At 36.9% G+C, this 21,398-nt stretch overlaps 1 protein-coding gene across 1 annotated transcript in view; it reads left to right on the plus strand.

Moving 5' to 3' along the window:
- The window catches only part of ADAD1 (adenosine deaminase domain containing 1), a 56,994-nt gene that overhangs the window by 34,219 nt on the left and 1,377 nt on the right, over positions 1-21,398 (plus strand). Inside the window, exons 7-11 of the mRNA XM_004711841.3 lie at positions 86-209; positions 1,144-1,314; positions 3,898-4,127; positions 6,819-7,056; positions 11,609-11,741. Coding sequence (XP_004711898.1) covers positions 86-209; positions 1,144-1,314; positions 3,898-4,127; positions 6,819-7,056; positions 11,609-11,741 — 896 coding nt within the window. The remainder of the gene's footprint in view (positions 1-85; positions 210-1,143; positions 1,315-3,897; positions 4,128-6,818; positions 7,057-11,608; positions 11,742-21,398) is intronic.

Consider the following 21,398-nt stretch of genomic DNA (forward strand, 5'->3'; position numbering starts at 1 on the left):
AAAAATAGTGGGATAGAAGTTGAAGATAGGGAAGTGAAAAGTCAAAATAACCTGTTTACCTTCTTTTTTTCCCCCTCGCCACCAGCTGGGCAACATGAAGTTGTAGCCTTAGGGACAGGTGAATACAATTACGGCCAGTGCATTACACCAAATGGAAGAGTGTTGCATGACACTCATGCTGTTGTTACAGCAAGAAGGTCTCTTCTTAGGTAATATTGTTTAATCTGTGCATCTGTACTTGTTTTTGCTGTCTTCTTTGACTTTCAGAGTAAAATTATATTCTTTTCCCCTGAAATATGAGAGGACTTCAAGTAGATTGTGTAAATGGAATTAAAAGATAATGGTGTTTTTTCACAAACTTAAAATTTTTATTGTACTTCAATATGTATGTTTAAAGAGAATGTGAAAAGTTATTTGGGAAGTCTATGATGTTAAGCTCCTTTTGTGCTTGTTATTTGGCCTATTTAAAGCTGCCTGTTTATTTCTTCCAACACTTGACACTGTACAGGCTGCTAATTAATTTGTTACATGTTTCCGATAAGTTTAATGTATTGCATCTTAAAATCACAGTTTTCTTAATAAGCAAATGGTACTTATCCCTTGATTTAATTAATATAGACTTTCAGTATATCTGCTTTTCATGGCCTTAATTCAAGTTATGGTTTTCAGTGTTTTGTGTGTACACTCTTGTATTTTTCTCTTCAAAACGACTGAAGATCAGGAACTGCAGTATTTGTTGTAGTTGTTGTTTTGCTGGGGCTGTGGGTGGGGGTTTTAGGGGAGGAAGGCAAGGTTGGCTCTTTACCTGAGAGGCTGGGAGCAGAACTGTCTTTTAAAAAGGGCAGAAGCTGAAACATGGGACCTACCAGAGAAACAATTTGCAGGATATGATAGTTGAAGACTAATATGAAATGGCAGTTTAATAATAAAGATGAATACTTTAAGGTAGGCTGAGATTCAGTTGAATGAAGATGTCTTAAGAGGCTTAATAATTTTGTTAAATAAGATTATTTTAAGAGTCCATATCAATATAAAAGTTAGCATAATGAAAACATTGATTATGACCCATATGAATATAGTAACATTGAAATACATCATTTATAAATTGTATTGCTTGACAAAGCTTTGCCTCATTTATTTTAGGTACTTTTATAGACAACTATTACTATTCTACAGCAAAAATCCTGCTATGATGGAAAAATCCATATTTTGTACAGAACCAGCTTCTAATCTACTCACTTTCAAACAGAATATTAACATTTATCTCTATATGAGCCAGTTGCCTAAAGGATCAGCTCAGATTAAGTCACAATTGTAAGTATTATGGAAATTGTCATAAAAGCAATTAAAATGACCATATCATATACATCTCCTTATTTATTGATAATCTCATCTAATATTTTATGTTAAGGGAAATAGTAAAAAACATGCATACAATTATTTTAATGTACATCTGGCCATAATAATTGCCAAGGTGCAAGTCAAGAGTAATACTAGCTGTGATGGTAAGATTATGTGTTACAATCTGATCCCATTATGCTGGGGCGAAAAACTAAAAGCATTCAACAGAGCAGTAAGGGGAGCAAGGTGATGAAATCCCTAGGGAATACCAAAAGTAGACTTTGGATACACAGTGTGGCACCCCATCAGACTCTACTGGAAAATACTCGTAAAGGACAACAAACAGATCTTAAACTATTTTTATAGGTCTTTACATTTTTGTCAGTGGCTTTCCTTTTGTTGTTTTGTTTTTATTGTTTTGTTGGTCTTGACTTCCTTTGTTGTTTTGTGTGACTTTGCCTGGTTTTTGTGCTTATCCATGTCTCTGCATGTCTATCTAAAATAGGTGGGATAAACAATTTGGAGATGGAAGTAATGGGACCAACGGTTCTTGGGGAGTGGGGGGGATACCGGAGAAGGGGGAGGTGGGAGAAAGGAAAGGTGAGGGGTAACCAAACCAGGGATAAGAGAACAAATGAACCAAAATCAATGGAGAGAAGGGCGTAGGATGCCTAGTGGGGCTTAAGGGAAATGTGGCAGAGAGAAATTACTAAACCAGAATGAATGCCGAACATGATGGTGGGACAAGAGGGAAGTGAAAGGAAATACAGGAAAGAACCAGGAAGCAAAGGACATTTATAGATGTCAATACATGCATGTATATATGTAATAAATATGTATATAACGAAAGGGGAATAGAACTGTGTACTCATAGCTATATGTTAATAATTAAGGTTATAGATGGACATTGGTCCTTGACTCAAGTACTCACTCAACACAAGAACATTTTGTTCTAATAATCCAGCATTCTGTGATGCTCACCTTCCCAACACAATTGCTGAAGACAAAATGGGCGCATAAGTAAATGTGGTGAAGAAAGCTGATGGTACCCAGCTATCAAAAGATATAGCGTCTGGAGTATTAAAGACTTGAAGAAAAACAAGTGGCTGAGAAGCAACAGATCCCACATGGAAGACGCACACCAGCCTGTGTGATCATAAGGTGTCAATCGGATCAAGGATCAGGCATCAAAGACCCAGAACAAAATCATACCTGATGTGAATGGGGGGTGGGGGAGCATGGAATGGAGACCCAATGCCCATTTGTAGACAACTGGACATCCCCTTACAGAAGGGTCACAGGGAAGAGATGAACCAGTCAGGATGCTGTATAGCACTGATGAAACACACAGCTTTCCACTAGTTCTTTGGTGCTTCCTTTCCCCCACTATCATGACCTCAATTCTACCTTACAAATCAGATTAGACCAGAACATGCACACTGTTACAGATAAAAGCTGGAAACAAGGAATCCAGGATAGATAAACCCCTCAAGGCCAACAATGAGAGTAGAGATAAAGAGGATTAGGGGAGGAGAGGGGAGGGGGAGAAAAGGGAATCGATCACAAGGATCAACCAAAATCTCACGGGGATAAACGGAAAAGTGAGTGAGGAGTGATGGAGGACAATGTAAGATATGAAAATAATCTATAACTTATCAAGGGTTCATGAGGGAGGGCAGGTGGAGGAGGGAGGGGGAAGAAATGGGGAGCTGATATGGGCTCAAGTGGGAAGAGAATGCTTTCAAAATAATGATGGCAACATATGTGCAAATGTGCTTGACACATGCATGAATGTAAGGATTGTGATAAGATGTAAGAGCCCCCTAATAAAAGTATTTAATTAAAGGATTATGTGTTAACTTGGCTAGGCCATGGTTCTCTGTGATTTGGCAGTTATATAAAGATACATTTTGCACTTACAGTGCATAAGGGAAAAGTGGATACATTCTGAATTCCTACAGTAAATTGAAAAGTAACTTCGTATCTATCTGTATTCTCCCTTTAGTCTTGAGTTGGAATGAGTAGCATAAGGTATCATGTAATTTAAACAGTACAAACAAACACAAAAACAAAAGTAAAATTCACATCATGTCTGAATATCTAGACTAGAGGAAACCATGGGTAGTATTGTGGTGAAAGTCCTCTTAGTAATACTTCATACACAAGGACAGTGAATGCTTCTTGAAAACTTAATGAAACTCAGACAAAACTTAACATGTTTTATTGGATTTATTTCTTGAACAAAAAGGTACCAAGTTTTTAAAATTATTTTAGAGTTTAAATTTTTTATATATACAGTGAGGAAGAAAATAACCCAGACCCTATGATGGGAACAAAATTTTGTCCCCATCTCCTGGATGCTCTAAATATATTATGGATATTTTTCTCTATTATTAATCTTAGTTAATCCACTTATTCCATTCCTGCCTTGCATCTGTTTTTATTTCTTGAATTAAAAGTGTACTGCAAAGTTAGAGAATACTTGTTATGGACCTGTAGATTTTACTATGACAATTTGATTTTTAAAAAGAAATGTTTTGTTATTTTTCTCTGCAGACGTCTTACTCCTCATTCTATGTCTGCATATGAAGCTCATGAAGAACTGAGTCTGCATGTGGCTGTTGAAGGCAAAATTTATCTGACTGTTAACTGTCCTGCAGATGTCATTAATCGAATAAGTAGTATGTCCTCAAGTGATAAATTGACAAGATGGGAAGTGCTTGGTGTACAGGGTGCCTTGCTGAGCCACTTTATACAGCCAGTTTATATCAATAGTATGCTGATTGGTAAGTGAAAAATTGAAATGTGCCCTTATTTCTTTCACTAGTGAACTTGCTATCTTTACACATCAGCATAAAATCAACAAGGTCAAAATAGAGATCCTTTGTTTTGTTGGGCTTTTTATTTGACGTTAACGTGAAACCACACTTAGGATGCTTCACTTTTTCTTATTCTCCTCTAAGAAGCCTCAGAATGCATATTATAAATTAGTCAATTAGATATAATACTCAGTCTTAAACTTTCATTTTTTGTTTAATACTCAACTTTTCCCATTTCTTTTATGAGACGGTGCAGCCTCAAATTTCTCAAGTTGCGTAATGTACTTATAGTGCTTCCTGAAATAAAAATGTTTACTCCCCTGGGGATTTTGGGTCTTGGCTGCCTTACTCCTTTTATAACACATTTGGACCTGTCAGCTGCTCCACAGGTGAAAGCAGAAGCTATCTGCTCTGTAAAGATTCACATCCTCGAAAACGAAGCCACTGGATGGCAGAGGATTTTTTTTTCTTTGTTGTGGGCTATTACAGAAGGTTTTTAAGTTTGAATGGATTTTCCCAATATTATCTCATTAGCAAACCCTTTGGAGGCTCATTTCATTAGTTTTTACAAAGTTTTGGTGTTTCAGAGTTTTAGTTACCCATCTGAAACAACTTAAATACTGGAACACTTACTTCTTTTGCTTGCTAATAATTTTTGGTAATGATTGTATGTGTAAATGTAAGATCTTGATGTGGATAATACTTTTGGTTTGGGGTTGCTTTATTATTTTTGTATTTTCTCATTATTCTTGGGTATTTCTATGTTGATGCTAATTTTTCAGTTCCAAATACATGTAAGTCACTGTATTTTATTGCTATTTGTTTGGTGTGTCTTTTTAAAAACGAATACAAAGGAAATGGTTATTTTTCTAATCATAAACTTGATTTATTTAAATAGAAAATATGTTACTTGGTTCACAACTCAAAAGCCTTAAAAGAATATTCAGTGAAAAATTCTTTCCATTGCCCCAGCCACCTATTTTTCCCCTCTGGAAAAGTGTACATTTTTATCTGTTCTGTGCACATGTGTATGCTTTTGCAATATAGTTTTTCTTTAGAGAAATAACTCCTGTACGTTATTTTTTTCTGATTTTTATACAAATGGATCATACCAACCAGACTCTCCATTTTACTTTTTTTCATATAACATAGATTAGGAATCTTTCCATTTCAGTATATAAAGAATTTCCTCATTATTTTATGGTATCTATTCATAGTTTGGGCTCTTATAAGTCTGACTATAATTAACCTTTGACTTTAACCTTTGAGTTACATGTAATTATTACCGATCATTTTGAATGAATCAAATTTAAAATTTTAATTATCTGATTTGATTTTAGAGATATATTTTCCAAGAACAAGATTTAGCTTCAACACATAATTAAAAACCATACCTTGGATATAGTAAATCATTGTGGAATACATGTATAAATATACTAAATTTCTAACAGTATTAATGAACTTGAGTTTTTAATATTAGCTTTTATTCCTCTTAAAAAAAAACTAGGTAAAATAATATGGCATTTAAAGGGTTTGACTTTTGGTTGCTTTCTCTTTTTCCAAATTTATTATTTTTTAGATACTACCAGTGTCATTATCTCATTAGAGTGTGATAGAAATTCCCTGCATTTTGTTTTGAATTTGTCTCTTCTGTTCATTATATTTACAATGTCTACACAGACCCTATTTCCTCCCACTTTATTTTCTTTGCTCAAGTCAAATTTTTAATTTGTCTGGTTTCATCTTTATCTCTTTATTTGAAATACTAAAAGGAGCACTTAGAAGAAGGTGTCAGAAACAATATATTTTATTATTATTGTGATTAAAAATATATATATAAAAAATCCACAATTTCCACCAGAATAATATAGTGTTATGTCCTTTGTAGTTCATTTTCTTTGTCTGAGGTAGGCATACTGGGTATAAGTCCCATAACCCAGTTCAACTTTCTCAATGATGGGGAAACAAAATTAATTTGTACATTTTATCTAGTGATACATATGATTTTCTTATGAGACCTTTGGCATTCGTTAGAGATAAGAACTCTGGTGTAGAATTATTATTTTTAAATGAGGACTCCATAACCTTTTATAAGCTTGGGTGCAGCTCATTTAATAATAGTACATATATAATAGTGCATATTTTTAGCTCTGCTTCCACACATATAAACCAAGAGCTCACAGCTTTTCGTATTAGCCACAATTTTAAGCAGAAAGGAACAGTCTTTAAGTTACTTTGTGCTCTGAAACTAAAACATTGTTTAGTGCTCTATAACACAATGTGCTCTGTAACACAATGTTTATGGCCCTCAGATGTGGCAAAACAAAAAAAAACAAAAAACCTCGCATCTACCAAATATTTGTTAGCCAGGTTTATGTACTGCATTATCCCCTAATTTCAAACAGAAATCAAGATTAAAAGGGCCAGTTTATTTGTGGGTCAGTTTTCTTTAATGGAGTATCTTTTCATCATTGTCTTTAATTTTTCTAAGAGGAAATTAACTATCATTACCTGTACTTGGTCCTGGCAAGTAATGAAATAGCTACTAAGAAGTAGAAAGAGAAGTTCAAGGTAAAGGATAAAAAGCTATTTCCTAGTTGATTTGAACTCTTTCATTTTTTTATGCTGAATTCTGATCATTTTCCTTCTGCATTCTAGGTGATGAGAATTGCAGTGATACTAGAGGCTTGGAAATAGCTATAAAGCAGCGTGTGGATGATACACTGACTTCAAAACTTCCAATGTTTTACTTGGTCAATAGACCTCACATTAGTTTAGTACCATCTGCGTATCCACTTCAAACAAACTTGGAATATAAATCCCTGAGTCTAAATTGGGCACAAGGAGATGTTTCTTTGGAGATTGTGGATGGTCTAAGTGGAAAGATCACTGAAAGGTTAGATATATTAACTTCTTTCAGACTTCTGCAAAAAAAATGTTTTGATTACAAATTTCCATTTTTCCATATAATAATAATAATAATAAATTTAATATGACCATGATACAGACATTATTGTAATAGTTAAAAGTCAGCTCCCCACCCATGCCCACAGGAGAAGAAATCCTGGAGAAGTTTCTTAGCTTTCTAAAGGTGTATAGTAAAGTATAGAGTTATCACTCAAACTCAGAGAACAAGACAAGGAGGGGTCCTCATTTTATTAGATCTTAGAAATACTAGCAAAATTACACTTTTGAAGTTTTGCACCTGAAATGCAAAAGCTAAATCCCTTGTAACAGCAATAGTTATGGGAACTAGGAAGCGTGACAGGAATCTTTCGGGACCCAATTTTGAAAGAAGTGGAGTGACAGATATGTTACTATTTTCAGGACTCAGTTTGATTATGAAAACTTTGTAGTCTCTCCATCAAGGTATCTCATGCAAATATAACTGAAAAATTCAACTCCATTCATGAGCAATGTATGAAGAACTGGGAGAACATTAAGATACAGCACTAAAGACGCCAGCGTGACTTAATCACAGACTAGGACATTCTGCAGAAAAGTTTTACTATGGGGAACAGGTTGGGTTTAACAAGGAATACACTAATTTATTATTACTCTGTTCACTGTCATCAAGTCAATGTTGACTGAAAGCGGACCCCCTGTCGGTTTCTGAAACTAACCTTACAAAAGGAGAAAGCCCAGTCTTTCTCCCACGTTGCTGCTCATGGTTTCAAACTGCCAACCGTGCAGATTGCAGTCAAACATGTAACCACTACACCACGAAGGCTCCTATCATTGTTCTAGTAAGGCACTAATATTTTCTAAAGAAATAAATTAAGCATTTTATTAAATGTTGTAATAGAAAGATGACCACTGCCACCAAGATCATTTTGTTTTTTTAAATATCAGAACCGCACATGTAAGCACACCCATACAAACAAAGGCATTCTTTGTAACATTGTAGAAAAATAACTTATAAAAGCACCCTGAATTTGGTGGAGCTAATTTAAGAAATATGAGCCTTTGTGATGTAGTAGTGGTTACAAGTTGCCCTGCTAAACTGCAAGGTCAGCAGTTCAAAATCACCAGCCGCACCCCCAGAGAATGATGAGGCTTTCTACTCCTATAAAGAGTCTAAGAAACCCACAGGGTAAGTTCAGTCCTTTCCTATAGGGTCACTGTGAATCCATTTCAACTCAAAGGCAGTGAGTTATGCATTAGTTTTCAGGTTTGAAGGCTTCAGTCCATAGTTTCATGGAACATCTTGATCAATACAGTTTATAATACAGTTTATAAAGTTTACGTTCCACATCCTAGTTTGATGAATAGTGCAGGTAGCCATTGTACAGTCACTAGTGTTTACTTATACAAAGCCAGAGAGAAAGAAGTAAATGTAAGACTCAAGAAATCAGGCTACAGGATTAATAAAATAAACAAACCATGTCATCAATTATCCTGATACCAGAACTAGATGGTACCAAGTTACCACTACTTTCCATGAATACACTAGATGGATTCTGATAGGCGAAAAATGTGAAATAAAACTTGCTCATTGAACCAGATGAGACTTGTAGATTCTCCGGGAGTATTGCCCTGAGATACTCTTTAAACTTTAAGCTGAAACCAATCCTTGAGGTCACTCTTTAGGTAAATAACTGATTGACTCATAATGAATATTGCCCAATAGTACTGTGTTACTTTAAAAGATTGTCTTAATGCACCAAATGATCAGAAATGACTATAAAGCAAAGATGAATTTGTAAGAGAGCAAGGAAACTAGATTACTAAAAAGGGAACCACCAAAGCAGGATTCATGAGTATACTTCACAGATTTTCATCTTCAATGAGGAAATTATCAAAAAGATACCCTAATTGTTACTAAGTGGAACACCATTCTGAGGTAACTCACAGAGGAATTTTATAAACTTACAGATAGCTAGTATTTCCAATCCTCTCTAAAAAGCTAGGAATAGATTTTATAAAGCTAATGTTTTGTTGCTGCCTAAATCTGTTAAAATATTACTGTCTTTTCCTCCTACCAAAAGTTATAGACCAAGGAGCCCAGGTGGAGTGAGACCCACAAGGTCAACAGTTTGAAGCCACCAGCCCCTCCGAGGGAGAAAGATGGGCTTTCTACTCCTGTAAAGAGACAGTATTAGAAACTCACAGAGGCAGTTCTACCCTGTCACATGGGGTCCTGAGTCTGCATCGACTCCATCGCAATGAGTTTGTTTGTTGTGTTTTGATTATTTGTAAGATACCATATATCAAAGTTAAGTACCTAAGTAAAATGCAGGCAGTCCCCCTGTATTATGAATGATAACCATTCTTAAGAATTTGTCTTTAAGAATGGGTAGGTCAGTGTGACCAGGTGCATATGGTTCTTATCTAGCTTTACTTTAGTGTAAAACAGAAGGAAGTTGAAGCATTTGCATCTGTAAAGAATCCACAATAACTTAGAGATTGCCTGTGAGTTTGGCTTTCACTACAAAAACAGAAGATGAAGTTTCTGTGCCAATAAAAGTATCTATGACTTTGGAAACACTAGTGAGCTGTTTTCTTCTGCCCTGTAGGGTTGATATGATTTGGAATTAGCTTGACGGCAGTGGGTTTTTGGGGTTTGGGTGCAAGAAAAGCATCAGGGCCTTTTCACCGATTTAAAAGCTGCAGGAACAGCAAGTGAAAATGATTGTGATAAGGAATTTGTTGTGAGTAGGAGTTGAATCAATCTTTTCAAAGTGAGAGCAAATTTATGTAACATTGAAAGCAAGTAGAAGATGTTCATAAATATGACATTGATAACCAAGGGACTGTCAACTGTATTAGGATAATCTAGCACCATATTTATAAAAATTGTATTTTATACTGCAGTACTGATGTCTTTAAAAAAATTTTTTTTTATAAACACTTGAATATACAAAGAATCACAGGAAAAGAGTAACTGCCTGGGAGCTCAGGGAGGGTGTCTCTTAAGAGATGCCATTTGAACTAGACCTTTCGAGAAAACATACACTTTCTATCGTCTCTGGGGTTTTTTTTGTTTTTTTTTTTTAGGAATGCAAGGATAGTAGCAATTGAAATACTTAACTGCTTCATGTAACTTACTGTATTTGTTGCTCTAGGAAGAAGTGCCATATATCTAGCTAATACAATTCAATAACTGTTCTAGATAAAATTACTCAATTAAAAGTGGGAGTAGATTTTTTTACAGGATGAACTATATATACATGATGTAACCTTAGAGATACTCCCACAAACAATCAGTACAAGACATGATTGTTCAATCTCATTGCTGTTAATTACCATTATACTGGAGGAATTGGTACATTTGGCAAGAGAAAGAAATTATAGATATTAAACATTGGAAAAGAGGAGGTAAAAGATCCACTCTTTGTAGAAAGTAGCACTTTATTATATTTGGAATGTCCACAGAATCTTCTGAAAAGTTACCACAAAAGAGAGAAATCACTAAGGGACCAGGTTGGAAAATTAATACATGCAAATGAGATTTCGTACATAGAAGTGTATGTGAACTATTATTACATGAATTAACCTCAAAGTTTATCGATATTTTATAAAATAGTAGTTTATTATTGCTCACAAGTCCATACTTAAGTCACCTGGATGGTTCTGGATTTGGATTGCCTCCTTCATGAATGGGGTTCAGTTGTTGTTCTGATGCAGGTCAGCTTAGATGATCTTAGAGGGTCATTTAGGCCCTGGCCCATGTATCCACTCAACGTCTAGTAAGGTAATCCTAACCTGTTCACATGGTGGAAGCAAGTGTGCAAGAGAATTAGAAGAACATGCCCCTTGTGGCTACAAAATTAAAAGGGGGAGGAGAAACCAGTTGTATCTTTTGCAGGAAGGATCTAGAAGACAATTCATAGAGAGCATGAAAACAGGAAGAGTAGAGGATTATGGGGAATTTTTTTATCTTTAACAATAAGAAATAATGTGAGATATAATTAAGGAGGGAAATTACAGTAGCAAAAGTTCATGATCTGTAGACCCACTTTTAATAAAAACAAAAAAATAGATACCTTCACCTATAAATTGAGATTTAAGGTAGGTGAATATATTTCATTTTTTGAGTTAAAGCTTACATAAAATAAAAATCATTTTCTAAATGTTACTATATAAAGAACTTAATAAAGCTGTTAGAAAAATTACTATTATCTTTTAATTTTGTTTATAAACTTTTTGAAGCCTACTGGTATGTGTCTACCACACACAAACAGTAAAATGCCCCAAATAGTAACCTTCTGCTTTAATTATTAATGTAGAAGTATAAAACTTAAACTGAAATGTTATTAAAGAAATGGGGCTAAAAATAATTAAATATTAGAAATGAGTTTTCAATTAAAATTCAGTTTAACATGCTTTTTGTACATAATCTGGGATCAATAAATATTTTTAGGATACATGTTGGTTTTGATCTCTACAATTATCAATATACATGGCTGAATTCCGAATAGTAAATGTTTCGTTCTTTTCTACTTTAGTTCCCCGTTTAAAAGTGGTGTGTCAATGGCAAGTCGGCTCTGTAAGGCGGCAATGTTAAGTCGATTTAACTTGCTCGCGAAAGAATCTAAAAAAGAAGATTTGCTTGAAGCTAGTACATACCATGCAGCTAAGGTAAGTTGTTAAAGGAATTAAATGTGCCATAGAAATAAAAATAGAAACATAATTTGGTAATTTTAAGATGATGATACATAACAAAAGTTTTAAATATAAAAATCCTTGAGTATAATATGTTGTGATTTGAATTATGTTTCTCCTGAATATGTGCTACAAATCCTAATCTGTACACCTATAGTTATAATCCCATTTGGGAATAGGTTGTCTTTATTGTGTTAATAAGACAGAATTTGTGTAGGATGTGTCCTGCATCCATGTATTTTTAGAGATAAAAAATAATTTTAAGCAAAAGAAGTAGGCAAGAGAATATAGATCCCATACCACATGAAGCTTTCCTAGGAACAAAAGCTCAGAAGACACCAGGACTTTTCTCCAGAGCTGTTGAGAATGCCTTCCCCTAGATCTGACACCATTATTTCAGACATTAACCTCCTAACTGTGAGAAAATAAATTTATTTGTGAATGCCATCCACTCGTGATGTTCTCTTATAGCAACGTTACATGCTAAGACAGCATGTAATGGTAAAATTCACTTTTAAATGTATATATTAAAAACTAGGTATGTAAATAATTGTTGCCACTTAAACTAGCTACTTCAAAAGGATATATACCTATATACCAATGTATAAGCCGAGTTTTTCAGCACATTTCTAATGCCGTTTTGGTGGTAACATTAGATGCCTTGGCTGATACTCGGGGTGGCTTATACTTGAGTATATATGGTACTTAATTTTACAATATTTTATGTCATACTCAGAGAAATAAATGGTATTTTCAATTACCTCGTGGATATGAAAGTTGGATGTTGAATAATAAGGACTAAAGAATTGATGCATTTGAATTATGGTTATGGTGAAGAATATTAAAAGTATCACGGACTACCAAAAGAACAAACAAATCTGTATTAGAAGTACAGCCAGAATGCTCTTTAAAAGCAGGGATGATGACACTTTGTCTCATGTACTTGGGACATGTTATCAGGAGAGATCAATCCCTGGAAATGGACATACTTGGTACAATGGAGGAGCATGGAAAAGAGGGAGACCCTTGACAAAATGGATTAACACAGTGGCTGCAACAATGGGCTCGTCAGGATCAGTAAACAATAATAATACAGCCATTGGCCCTCCGCAGTGTTTCTTCTGACTTCAAAACCAAGCCTCACTCTGGTCTTCAATCTCTCAACCATGAGGTCCGTTAGCTTCTGGTTTGCATAGACCAGGAAACCTGCCCAAACCTGTCTCATAGTGTTCACACTTCTTCTCTGCTCTTGTGGCCTCAGCCTCCGATCTTGTCCTGCCTCCATTGCTCTGTGCCACAGCCTTCAGGTCTTGACCTCCAGTACTGTAGATGGATCTTAATGTACCCCCCTGGCTCTTCTTCTTTTAATGGCCCCATGAATTCTTTCTGGGGACGATATCCTAAGGAAACAGTGATGACTTAGATCACACCATCTGCTATGGGGGAGATTTTGAATACACCCCACCTTAAGAGAACTCTTCTAAAATGGGATTATAACCACAAGAATAGAGATTAGAATTTACAATACAGCATATAAAGGATTGTAGTTAGAAGAGCCATATTAATTGGCTATCTCCCCACAGAAACTTAAATACCCTAAAATAATGAGATTTCATATAAATTCCTTTGGCTATCATGAAGATGTGAAACAATCTAAAATTCACTAAGTAGTTGATTGAAGAAATGGCATGAGTGCCACAGCAAACCTCTGGCTAGAAAGGAAAAGGAAAATTAGATCCTACACCAGCTTTGGGAATTCACAAGCCAATTGCCATAAGGCAGAAGTCAGACATGCCACCATTCCAACTTCTTTTAACCAATCTGATACCAGCCAGTGCTCACACATTACTGTACTTCTCTTCTGCGTTCAATGATTCATTACAATGGCTACACAGAATTCACTGATAAAAATCACGCTTATGTGATTTATTAGGTAAGCTAACAGGTTACAAAATGTTACAAGATAGTTAATTTACCTACAGTGCCTCTTCTCAGCCATGAGGGCAGGCATGTCTCTCTGATCCTTGGCCTCTGATTTGCTCCATGGGCCAGGTAGCTTGCTGCTTTGCCTCAGTGTTTTGGTCCCTCTTCTCTGCTCTTTTGCATGGTTTTGGTGCATCTCCTATGCACTATCTCAAGGGCTTACTGTGGCTTCTCTGCTCTGTTTCACGGTGTCAGTACTGAGACCTCATACTTCTGCAGATGCTGCCACTCAGACAGGGATCTTGCACATGCTTTGCTGGTGACTTTCTTTCTTGATTACGGTCAGGGGACCTCTCTCTGCTTCTAGGAAAAAATGTGTATGCGTGTGTATGGCATCTCAGAAGCAGGAAGAGAGTACATGTGCACACACATACACACTTATACACACGTATATATGTTGGCGCCCTGGGGGTGTAGTGGTTATGAATTGGGCTGCAATGCACATGGTTGGCAGTTCCAAACCAGTAGCAGCTCCAGGAGAAAGACTAGGCTTTCTACTCCAGTAAACAGGTAGTCTTAGAAACCACAGGGAGTTGCTATGAGTCAGCATTGACTCAGTGACAGGTATAGTAGGTTACATGTTGGGGTGAAAAGCACGAGGTCAACAGTTTGAAACCACCAACCTATCCATAAAAGAAAGATGAGGTGCACTGTTCCCATAAAGATTTAAAGCTTTGTTATTCGTTCTCCTTGAGTGGGTTGTACGGGCATCATTGCTGTCAGCTCCCCTTCCCTCCCTTCTCTTCAATATTAAAAGATTTAATGGGAAGAGCATTGAATGATGCTGAAGGCATCAAACAAATATGAAAGGAATGTACAGTTATTCGACCCAAAAGAATTAGTTTCATGAAGTGTAGCTCAGATCAAGAAACAGTGATATTGGAGGAAGAAGTTCAAGCTGCCTTGAAGGCGTTAGTGAAAAATAAGGCTTCAGAAATTGATGGAATACTAAAATTGATGGAAATTGATGAAATGTTTCAGCAAATTAATAACGTTGCACTGATAGGGAACCATGGTGGGAAGTGGTTATGAGTTGAGCTGTGATCTGCATGGTTGGCAGTACAAAAACACCAAGCACTTCTTGGGGAAAAGATGGGACTTTCTATTCCCATAAAGAGTTACAGTCTCAGAAACTCACAGGGGCATTTCTACCTTGGGTTCTACCACAGGGTTGCTAGGAGTTGGTATTTACTCAATGACAGTGAGTGTGTTTTTTACTGGATGCGCTTATTGACTTATCCCAAGAAATTGAAAAGAGATCCAGCCAATCAATTGAAAGAGATCCATACTCCAAAGAAAAGTGACCTAACAGAATATGGAAATTATGAACAGTATCAATATGATATTTAAGTAAAATTCAGGTCAATACAATTCAACAGTGGTTATAGCAGTACATCAGAGGTGGCAGAAATTCAAGCTGGATTCAGAATAGGATGTGGTGTAAGGGATATTATTGCTGATTTTGTTAGGCCTGGTTGACTAGAGAAACCTATCCAGTGACACTTATTAATGTATAAGAAAAAGCTTTATATCAAGAAGTAATTATATATCCAGAAAACATCCCAGCCCAGTTCAACTCAAGTCCTTAAGTCTGACACTAGTCCATAAGTCCCTGGTCAGTCTCATGTAGCCAGCCACATGCAGTGATGCAGAATGCAGGAAGATCACAGGGCAGTGGATGCAGAGTCATGGGGATCCAAGGTCAGTGGAAACATGGCAGGGCTCTGTCAGATGTAAGGGTGCCCAACAAGCAGGAAGGGAAAAGGCACGGTGGGGAGGTATCCTAGGATCTTTATAAGCAGGCCACACCCCCAAGGAGACAGCATCAGGCTGTGATCTGATTAAGAGGTCTGACTCCATCCCAAGCCTGGAGTGTTTAGTTGACACAGTTGTAACAACCGCAGACCACTACTGCCAACTTGAGACCCTTACACAAATCTTTAGCCATACATAATTTTAAAACAAAAACAATAATAAAATCATACTGGTGCCAACATGATACAATTAATACACATAAAATGAAAGTCACGAGCTTTACTTTAACCTTATATTCTATAAGTGAATAAAACAGTAATATTCTCTGCCTAACGATTGTAGTTATATGAACCACCTATACCTTAATCATGTAATCGTATCAACATCTTTCCCCAGTCATGAAGGTTTGTAAGCCAGTCACTTCATGTCTTTTTCTCCTCCCAGTTTGGGTTTCTACGTTACCCATTTCTATCAACCTAGTTCTCCAAAGAGACAAGCAGCATGTTCTTTGATATGAAGAATCTTCATTTTAGTTGTGAGTGTGCACCCATAAGCAAAATCAAATTGGAGAAGGCCAGCCATAAAGTCAGCAGCAATGTGCACCAGTTTATAGGCTCAAAAATCCTGTCTTCCTCTGGTCGGGTTCATGGGCCCCCTCGCTTAGCCTTACCAGGGTGTATGTTAGCTGCCACACTTCTTGACCAAGAGCCCTTTCACAAATTCTCAACAGTCCTAGCCCCTGTGGGCTAGGTGATACCACAGGCTCAGGTTCTGCTCAACACTTCAAACTTTAGACCAGCCAGCCTGCTCTCATTAACCCTCTAGTCCCTGTGAACCATATCCATGGGTGTCAGTGATCAGCCTCACCTGTCTCTCTCTTGCTGCATTTCTCCCACTTCTACTCATTCACTCAACAATTGGATCCAGGTGGTCAATTAGCATTGCACGCTGCCCCAGGGCTCCCTTTAACTTTCAGTCTTAGAGAGGAAAGTTCCTTCCTGGTTCCATATTTTTCCAGCGTTAGGCACTAACCACTAGTTCAGAATTCAAAAAGCCAAGTAGCCTCCCTTACAGGTAATTCCAGCTACCCATTTAACAGATCTAATTTAATGGTCGAAGGCAGTAGGCTTACAAACTTTCTATTCATACTTCACAATAATCATTTCTATTATACATTATATCTATAACAATCTGTAGAAGAAATCAGTATAATCCTAGTACAGTTAGATCCAAAACACAATTTTTAAAACAATCAAATTAAATCCTTTTCTATCTAAACTATCCCATTTATGTGCATTATGAACTTAGTCCTCTAATAGCATCAAGCCAGGACCAGGCCTTCTGTCAGGAATTTTGACTAAGCAACATGGCTTTTCCTGCAGAGAACGTCAAGAGGCTTTTTCACCTCCTGAACTGCAACTTAACACCCATCACATTCATTTTCGCCATTTGAGGTAGGAATAATCAAAGATAACTTCTACCACATGGCCATATCTGACATCTGGCTATCCATATTAGAAAAAATCAAATCCATCCAACTGCCTTAAAGCAGAGCTCAGACATGCCTCTACTTTCCATCTTCATGATTTGTTTCCTAGTACCCCACTTTCCAAACACAGGTACCATAATGTGTTTGACCAGGTTGACTATAGAAACAAATCCAGTGACACATTAATGTGTAAGAAAAAGCTTTATATCAAGAAGTAATTATATATCAAGAAGTCATCTCAGCCCAGTCCAACTCAAGTCCGTAAGTCTGATACTAATTCCTTAAGTTCCTCATCAGACTCATGTAGCCACATGCAATGATGCAGAATGCAGGAAGATCACAGACCGTTGGGTAGAGTCATGTGGATCAAGGTCAGTAGAAACATGGGAGAGCTCTGTCATCTGTTAGTGTGTCTAGCAAGCAGGACAGGGTAAGGGTGGGTAGTGGAGTCCTAAGGTCCTCATAAGAAAGCCATACCTGCAAGGAGACAGCATTAGGTTGTGACCTGATTGATGGATCTGACTCCACAACTAGGCAGGAGTGTGTAATTGACACAGATAAAACTACCACACTGATTCCAGATGGATTTGACTGAAATCAGGAAAAAACATTGTTTCCTGTGTTTTATTGACTATGCAAAGGCATTTGCATGTGTGGATCATAGTAAACTGTGGATAACACTGAGAAGAATGGAATTTCAGAACACTTCATTGTGCTCATGTGGAACCTGTACATGGACCTAGATACACTTTAACAAATTGAATAAGGGAATAAATACTGCATAGTTTAAAATCAGAAAAGTGTATCCTTTCATCATACTTACTCAATTTGTATGGGCAGAGAATCTGAGAAGCTGGACTTTGTGCAGTCCTACTAGGTGTCAGGATTGGAGGTAGGCTTATTAACAATCCAAGATATTGCAGATGATTCAGCCTTGCATGTTGAGAGCCAGGAAACCTTGCAGCATTTGCTGATGAAGATCAAGGATTTCAGCCTTCAATAATGGATTACAACTCAATGTAATGAAAATCAAAGGCCTCACAACTGGACCAAAATGTAACATCTTGATAAATGGAGAAAAGATTGATGGTCAAGGTCATTTTGCTAGGATCCACTATCAGTGGTCATGGAAGCAGCAGTCAAGAGATCAAACAACAAATTGCATTAGGTAAATCTGCTGCACAAAACCTTTAAAAAGTGTTAAAGAGCAAAGATGTCACATTGAAGGTGTGCCTGACCCAAGCCACGGTATTTTCAGTGGCCTCATGCATATGAATGTCAGGCAGTTAATGAAGAAGATCACAGAAGAATTGATGCATTTGAATTATGGTGCTGGTGAAGAATAGTGAAAGTATAGAATTCCAGAAGTATAAACAAGTCTTTCTTAGAAGTATAACGGGAATGCTACTTAATAAGCTTTGGATATTGTGGTTTAATCTTTTTGGTGTTAATATAATACTGTAGAATTCCACTTTCATGTTATTCAGTTTATTCAATTATTTCCTATAACCTAATTCTAATAATTATACAGTATTATGTGAAAGTTTTATATTTAGTTCTACCAGTACCCTCATTCTCAACTGTATAATCCAACCTGTTAAGTCTACTAATTACAAGTATATGAGCATATGAAAAACTGCCATTGAATTGATGCCAACTCATAGCGACCCAATAGGACAAGGTAGAACTGCCCTTTGATTTCCAAGACTAACTATGGGAATAGAAAGATTCATCTTTCTCCCAAGGAGCAGCTAGTGATTTAGAACTTCTGACCTTGCATTTAGCAGCCAAGTGCATAACAGCTACTCCATGTACACACACACAATTTTCAGTATCAAAGCTTATTTAAGCTGCTCCCTTATGTGATATAATCTTGTAAAGTCTCTTTGATAATAATTGTAAAATGGAACATAATTTCTACATATAACCGTTCTATTCTTGAAATTGACTAGAAGCAGAAAACAATCCAGTGCAGCCCATCTTTTGATCTCTTAACATTAATTGGACACAAACAAGACAAAATCCTTGATAATTTAAATATTTTCTCCATTTATCATGATGTACCTCTAAGTTCAGTTGTGAGAATTTGGGTCTTCTTTTTTAAAAAAATTATTTTATTGGGGGCTCATACAATTCTTATCACAGTCCATACATACATCCATTTTGTCAAGCACGTATGTACATTTGTTGCCCTCATCATTCTCAAAACATTTGCCTTCTACTTTAGCCCTTAATATAAGTTGCTCATTTTCCCCCCTCCCTCCCCGCTCCCCCCTCCCACATGAACCCTTCATAATTCATAAATTATTGTAGTTTTGTCATAAGTTACACTGTCTGACGTCTCCCTCCACCCTCTTCTCTGCTGCCCATCCCCCAGGGAGGAGGCTATACTTAGATTCTTGTAATTGGTTCCCCCCTTCCACCCCACATTACCCCCACCCTCCAGGCATCGCCCTTCTCACCACTGGCCCTGAAGGAGTCATCTGTCCTGGATTCTCTGCGTTTCCAGTTGCTATCTGTACCAATGTACATCCTCTGGTCTAGTCAGATTTGCAAGGCAGAATTGGGATCATGATAGTTGGGGGGAGGAAGCATTTAAGAACTAGAAGAAAGTTATATGTTTCATCGTTGCTACCCTGCACCCTGATTGGCTCATCTCCTCCCCACAACCCCTCAGCAAGGGGGTGTTCAATTGCCTACCAATGGACTCTTGAGTTTCCTTGTTCATTAATGCCTGACACCCAATTCCTTTAGATCTTTACATTGAGTTATAATCTGTACCGAAGCTTGCAATCCTTGATCTTCGTCATCAAGTGCCTCAACTCCTCCTCACTTTTAGCAAGGAAGATTATGTCATCCACCTATCACAGGTGGTTAATAAGCCTTCCTCCAATCCTCATGCCTCCTTCTTCATAAAATCCAGCTTCTCTGATTACTTGTTCAGCATACAGATTGAATGAATATGGTTAGTAGAAAATAATTAATAGCCCAGAAATAAACTATGATATTTATAGTCGATTGATTTTTGCAAGAGCACCAAAATAATTCAGTTGGTAAAAATAGTGTCATTGATTGAATTGTGACTTCCCTAAATATGTATTAATTTGCTTGGGCCATTGTGGTGCTTAGATAATTTTATGTCAGCTAGACACCCTTTGCTAAGGGTGGAGTCAAACCTGTCAAGCCTGATGCTGCCTCCTTGAGGTTATGGCCCTCTGATAAGAATGGTCCTGAGAACATCCTTCTCACTCTGCAACTCTGCCTTCCTGCCTGGTAGGTCTCCCTAGGACTGATTGTAGAGCTGTTGGAGCGCTGTCATGTTTCCACCAACTTAGAATCCACACAGCTCTGCACCCACCAGCCTGTGATCTTCCTGCAATCTGCATCACTGCATGTGGCTGCATGAATCAGAAAAGGGGCTTTATGGACGAGAATATGACTTTCAGACTTGAGTTGGACTGGGCTGAGCTGGATCCATTTTTTTAATAATAATTACTTATTGATTTAAAGCACTTTCTTATACATATATGAATGTCATTGGATTTGTTTCTCCAGTCAACCTGGCATAACACATCCAGGATTCTCATTCACAGTTAAATAATAATGTAATTATCCCCCGGTCTATGATGTTTTCTGCTGTGATCAGTTAATGTAAGAACATTAACCTGGGATGCAACACCCTTAATCACATCACAACCCTTGTCCATATAAGGGGAGTTTTCCTGGAGTGTGGTCAGCCCCACTTTTTTATCATGGAGAAAACGGAGAGAGAAGCTAACAGAGAAGAAAGAACCAAGACAGAAGAGCCTGGGACAGACAGCATATCCTTTGGACATGCGGATACCTGCAGAGGGAACTTCTAGAGCCAGGAGAGACACAGAGAGAAAACTTTCCTCTGGAGCATGTACTCACTCTGATTCAGACTTCCAGCCTTTTGAATTGAAAGAATAAATATCTTTTTACAAGTCATCCACTGTTATATTATAATAGCACTGGATAACTAAGACAAATCATTGCTATAAAAAATGATCTTAAAACAATTATATATTTATGTGCAAAAGAATGAATTTGGAACTCAGCACAGTGCCATACACAAATATTTTCCAAAAATAGGTGATAAACATTACATATAAGAGCTAAACTATGAAACACAGCCGAAAACTCAGGATAAATCTGTACGACCTTCCTATGGGCAATATAAAGTGGTACAACTCCTTTGAAAAGCAGCTCAGTGGTACTTACAAAAATAATGGTACAGTGTAACCTAACAGTTCTACTTGTAGTTAACTATTCAGAAAAAAATAAAAACTAAGTTCACCCAAAGACACATAAATGTTTAATCGTATTTATATGAATGGGTTTTTTAAAGTTCATGGAAAATTTTCATTATCTCTTAATTCCATGCC

The sequence above is a fragment of the Echinops telfairi genome, unplaced genomic scaffold, assembly GCF_000313985.2.
Source record: "Echinops telfairi isolate 266 unplaced genomic scaffold, ASM31398v2 ScPeMD7_14;HRSCAF=57, whole genome shotgun sequence".
Lineage (NCBI taxonomy): Eukaryota > Metazoa > Chordata > Mammalia > Afrosoricida > Tenrecidae > Echinops > Echinops telfairi.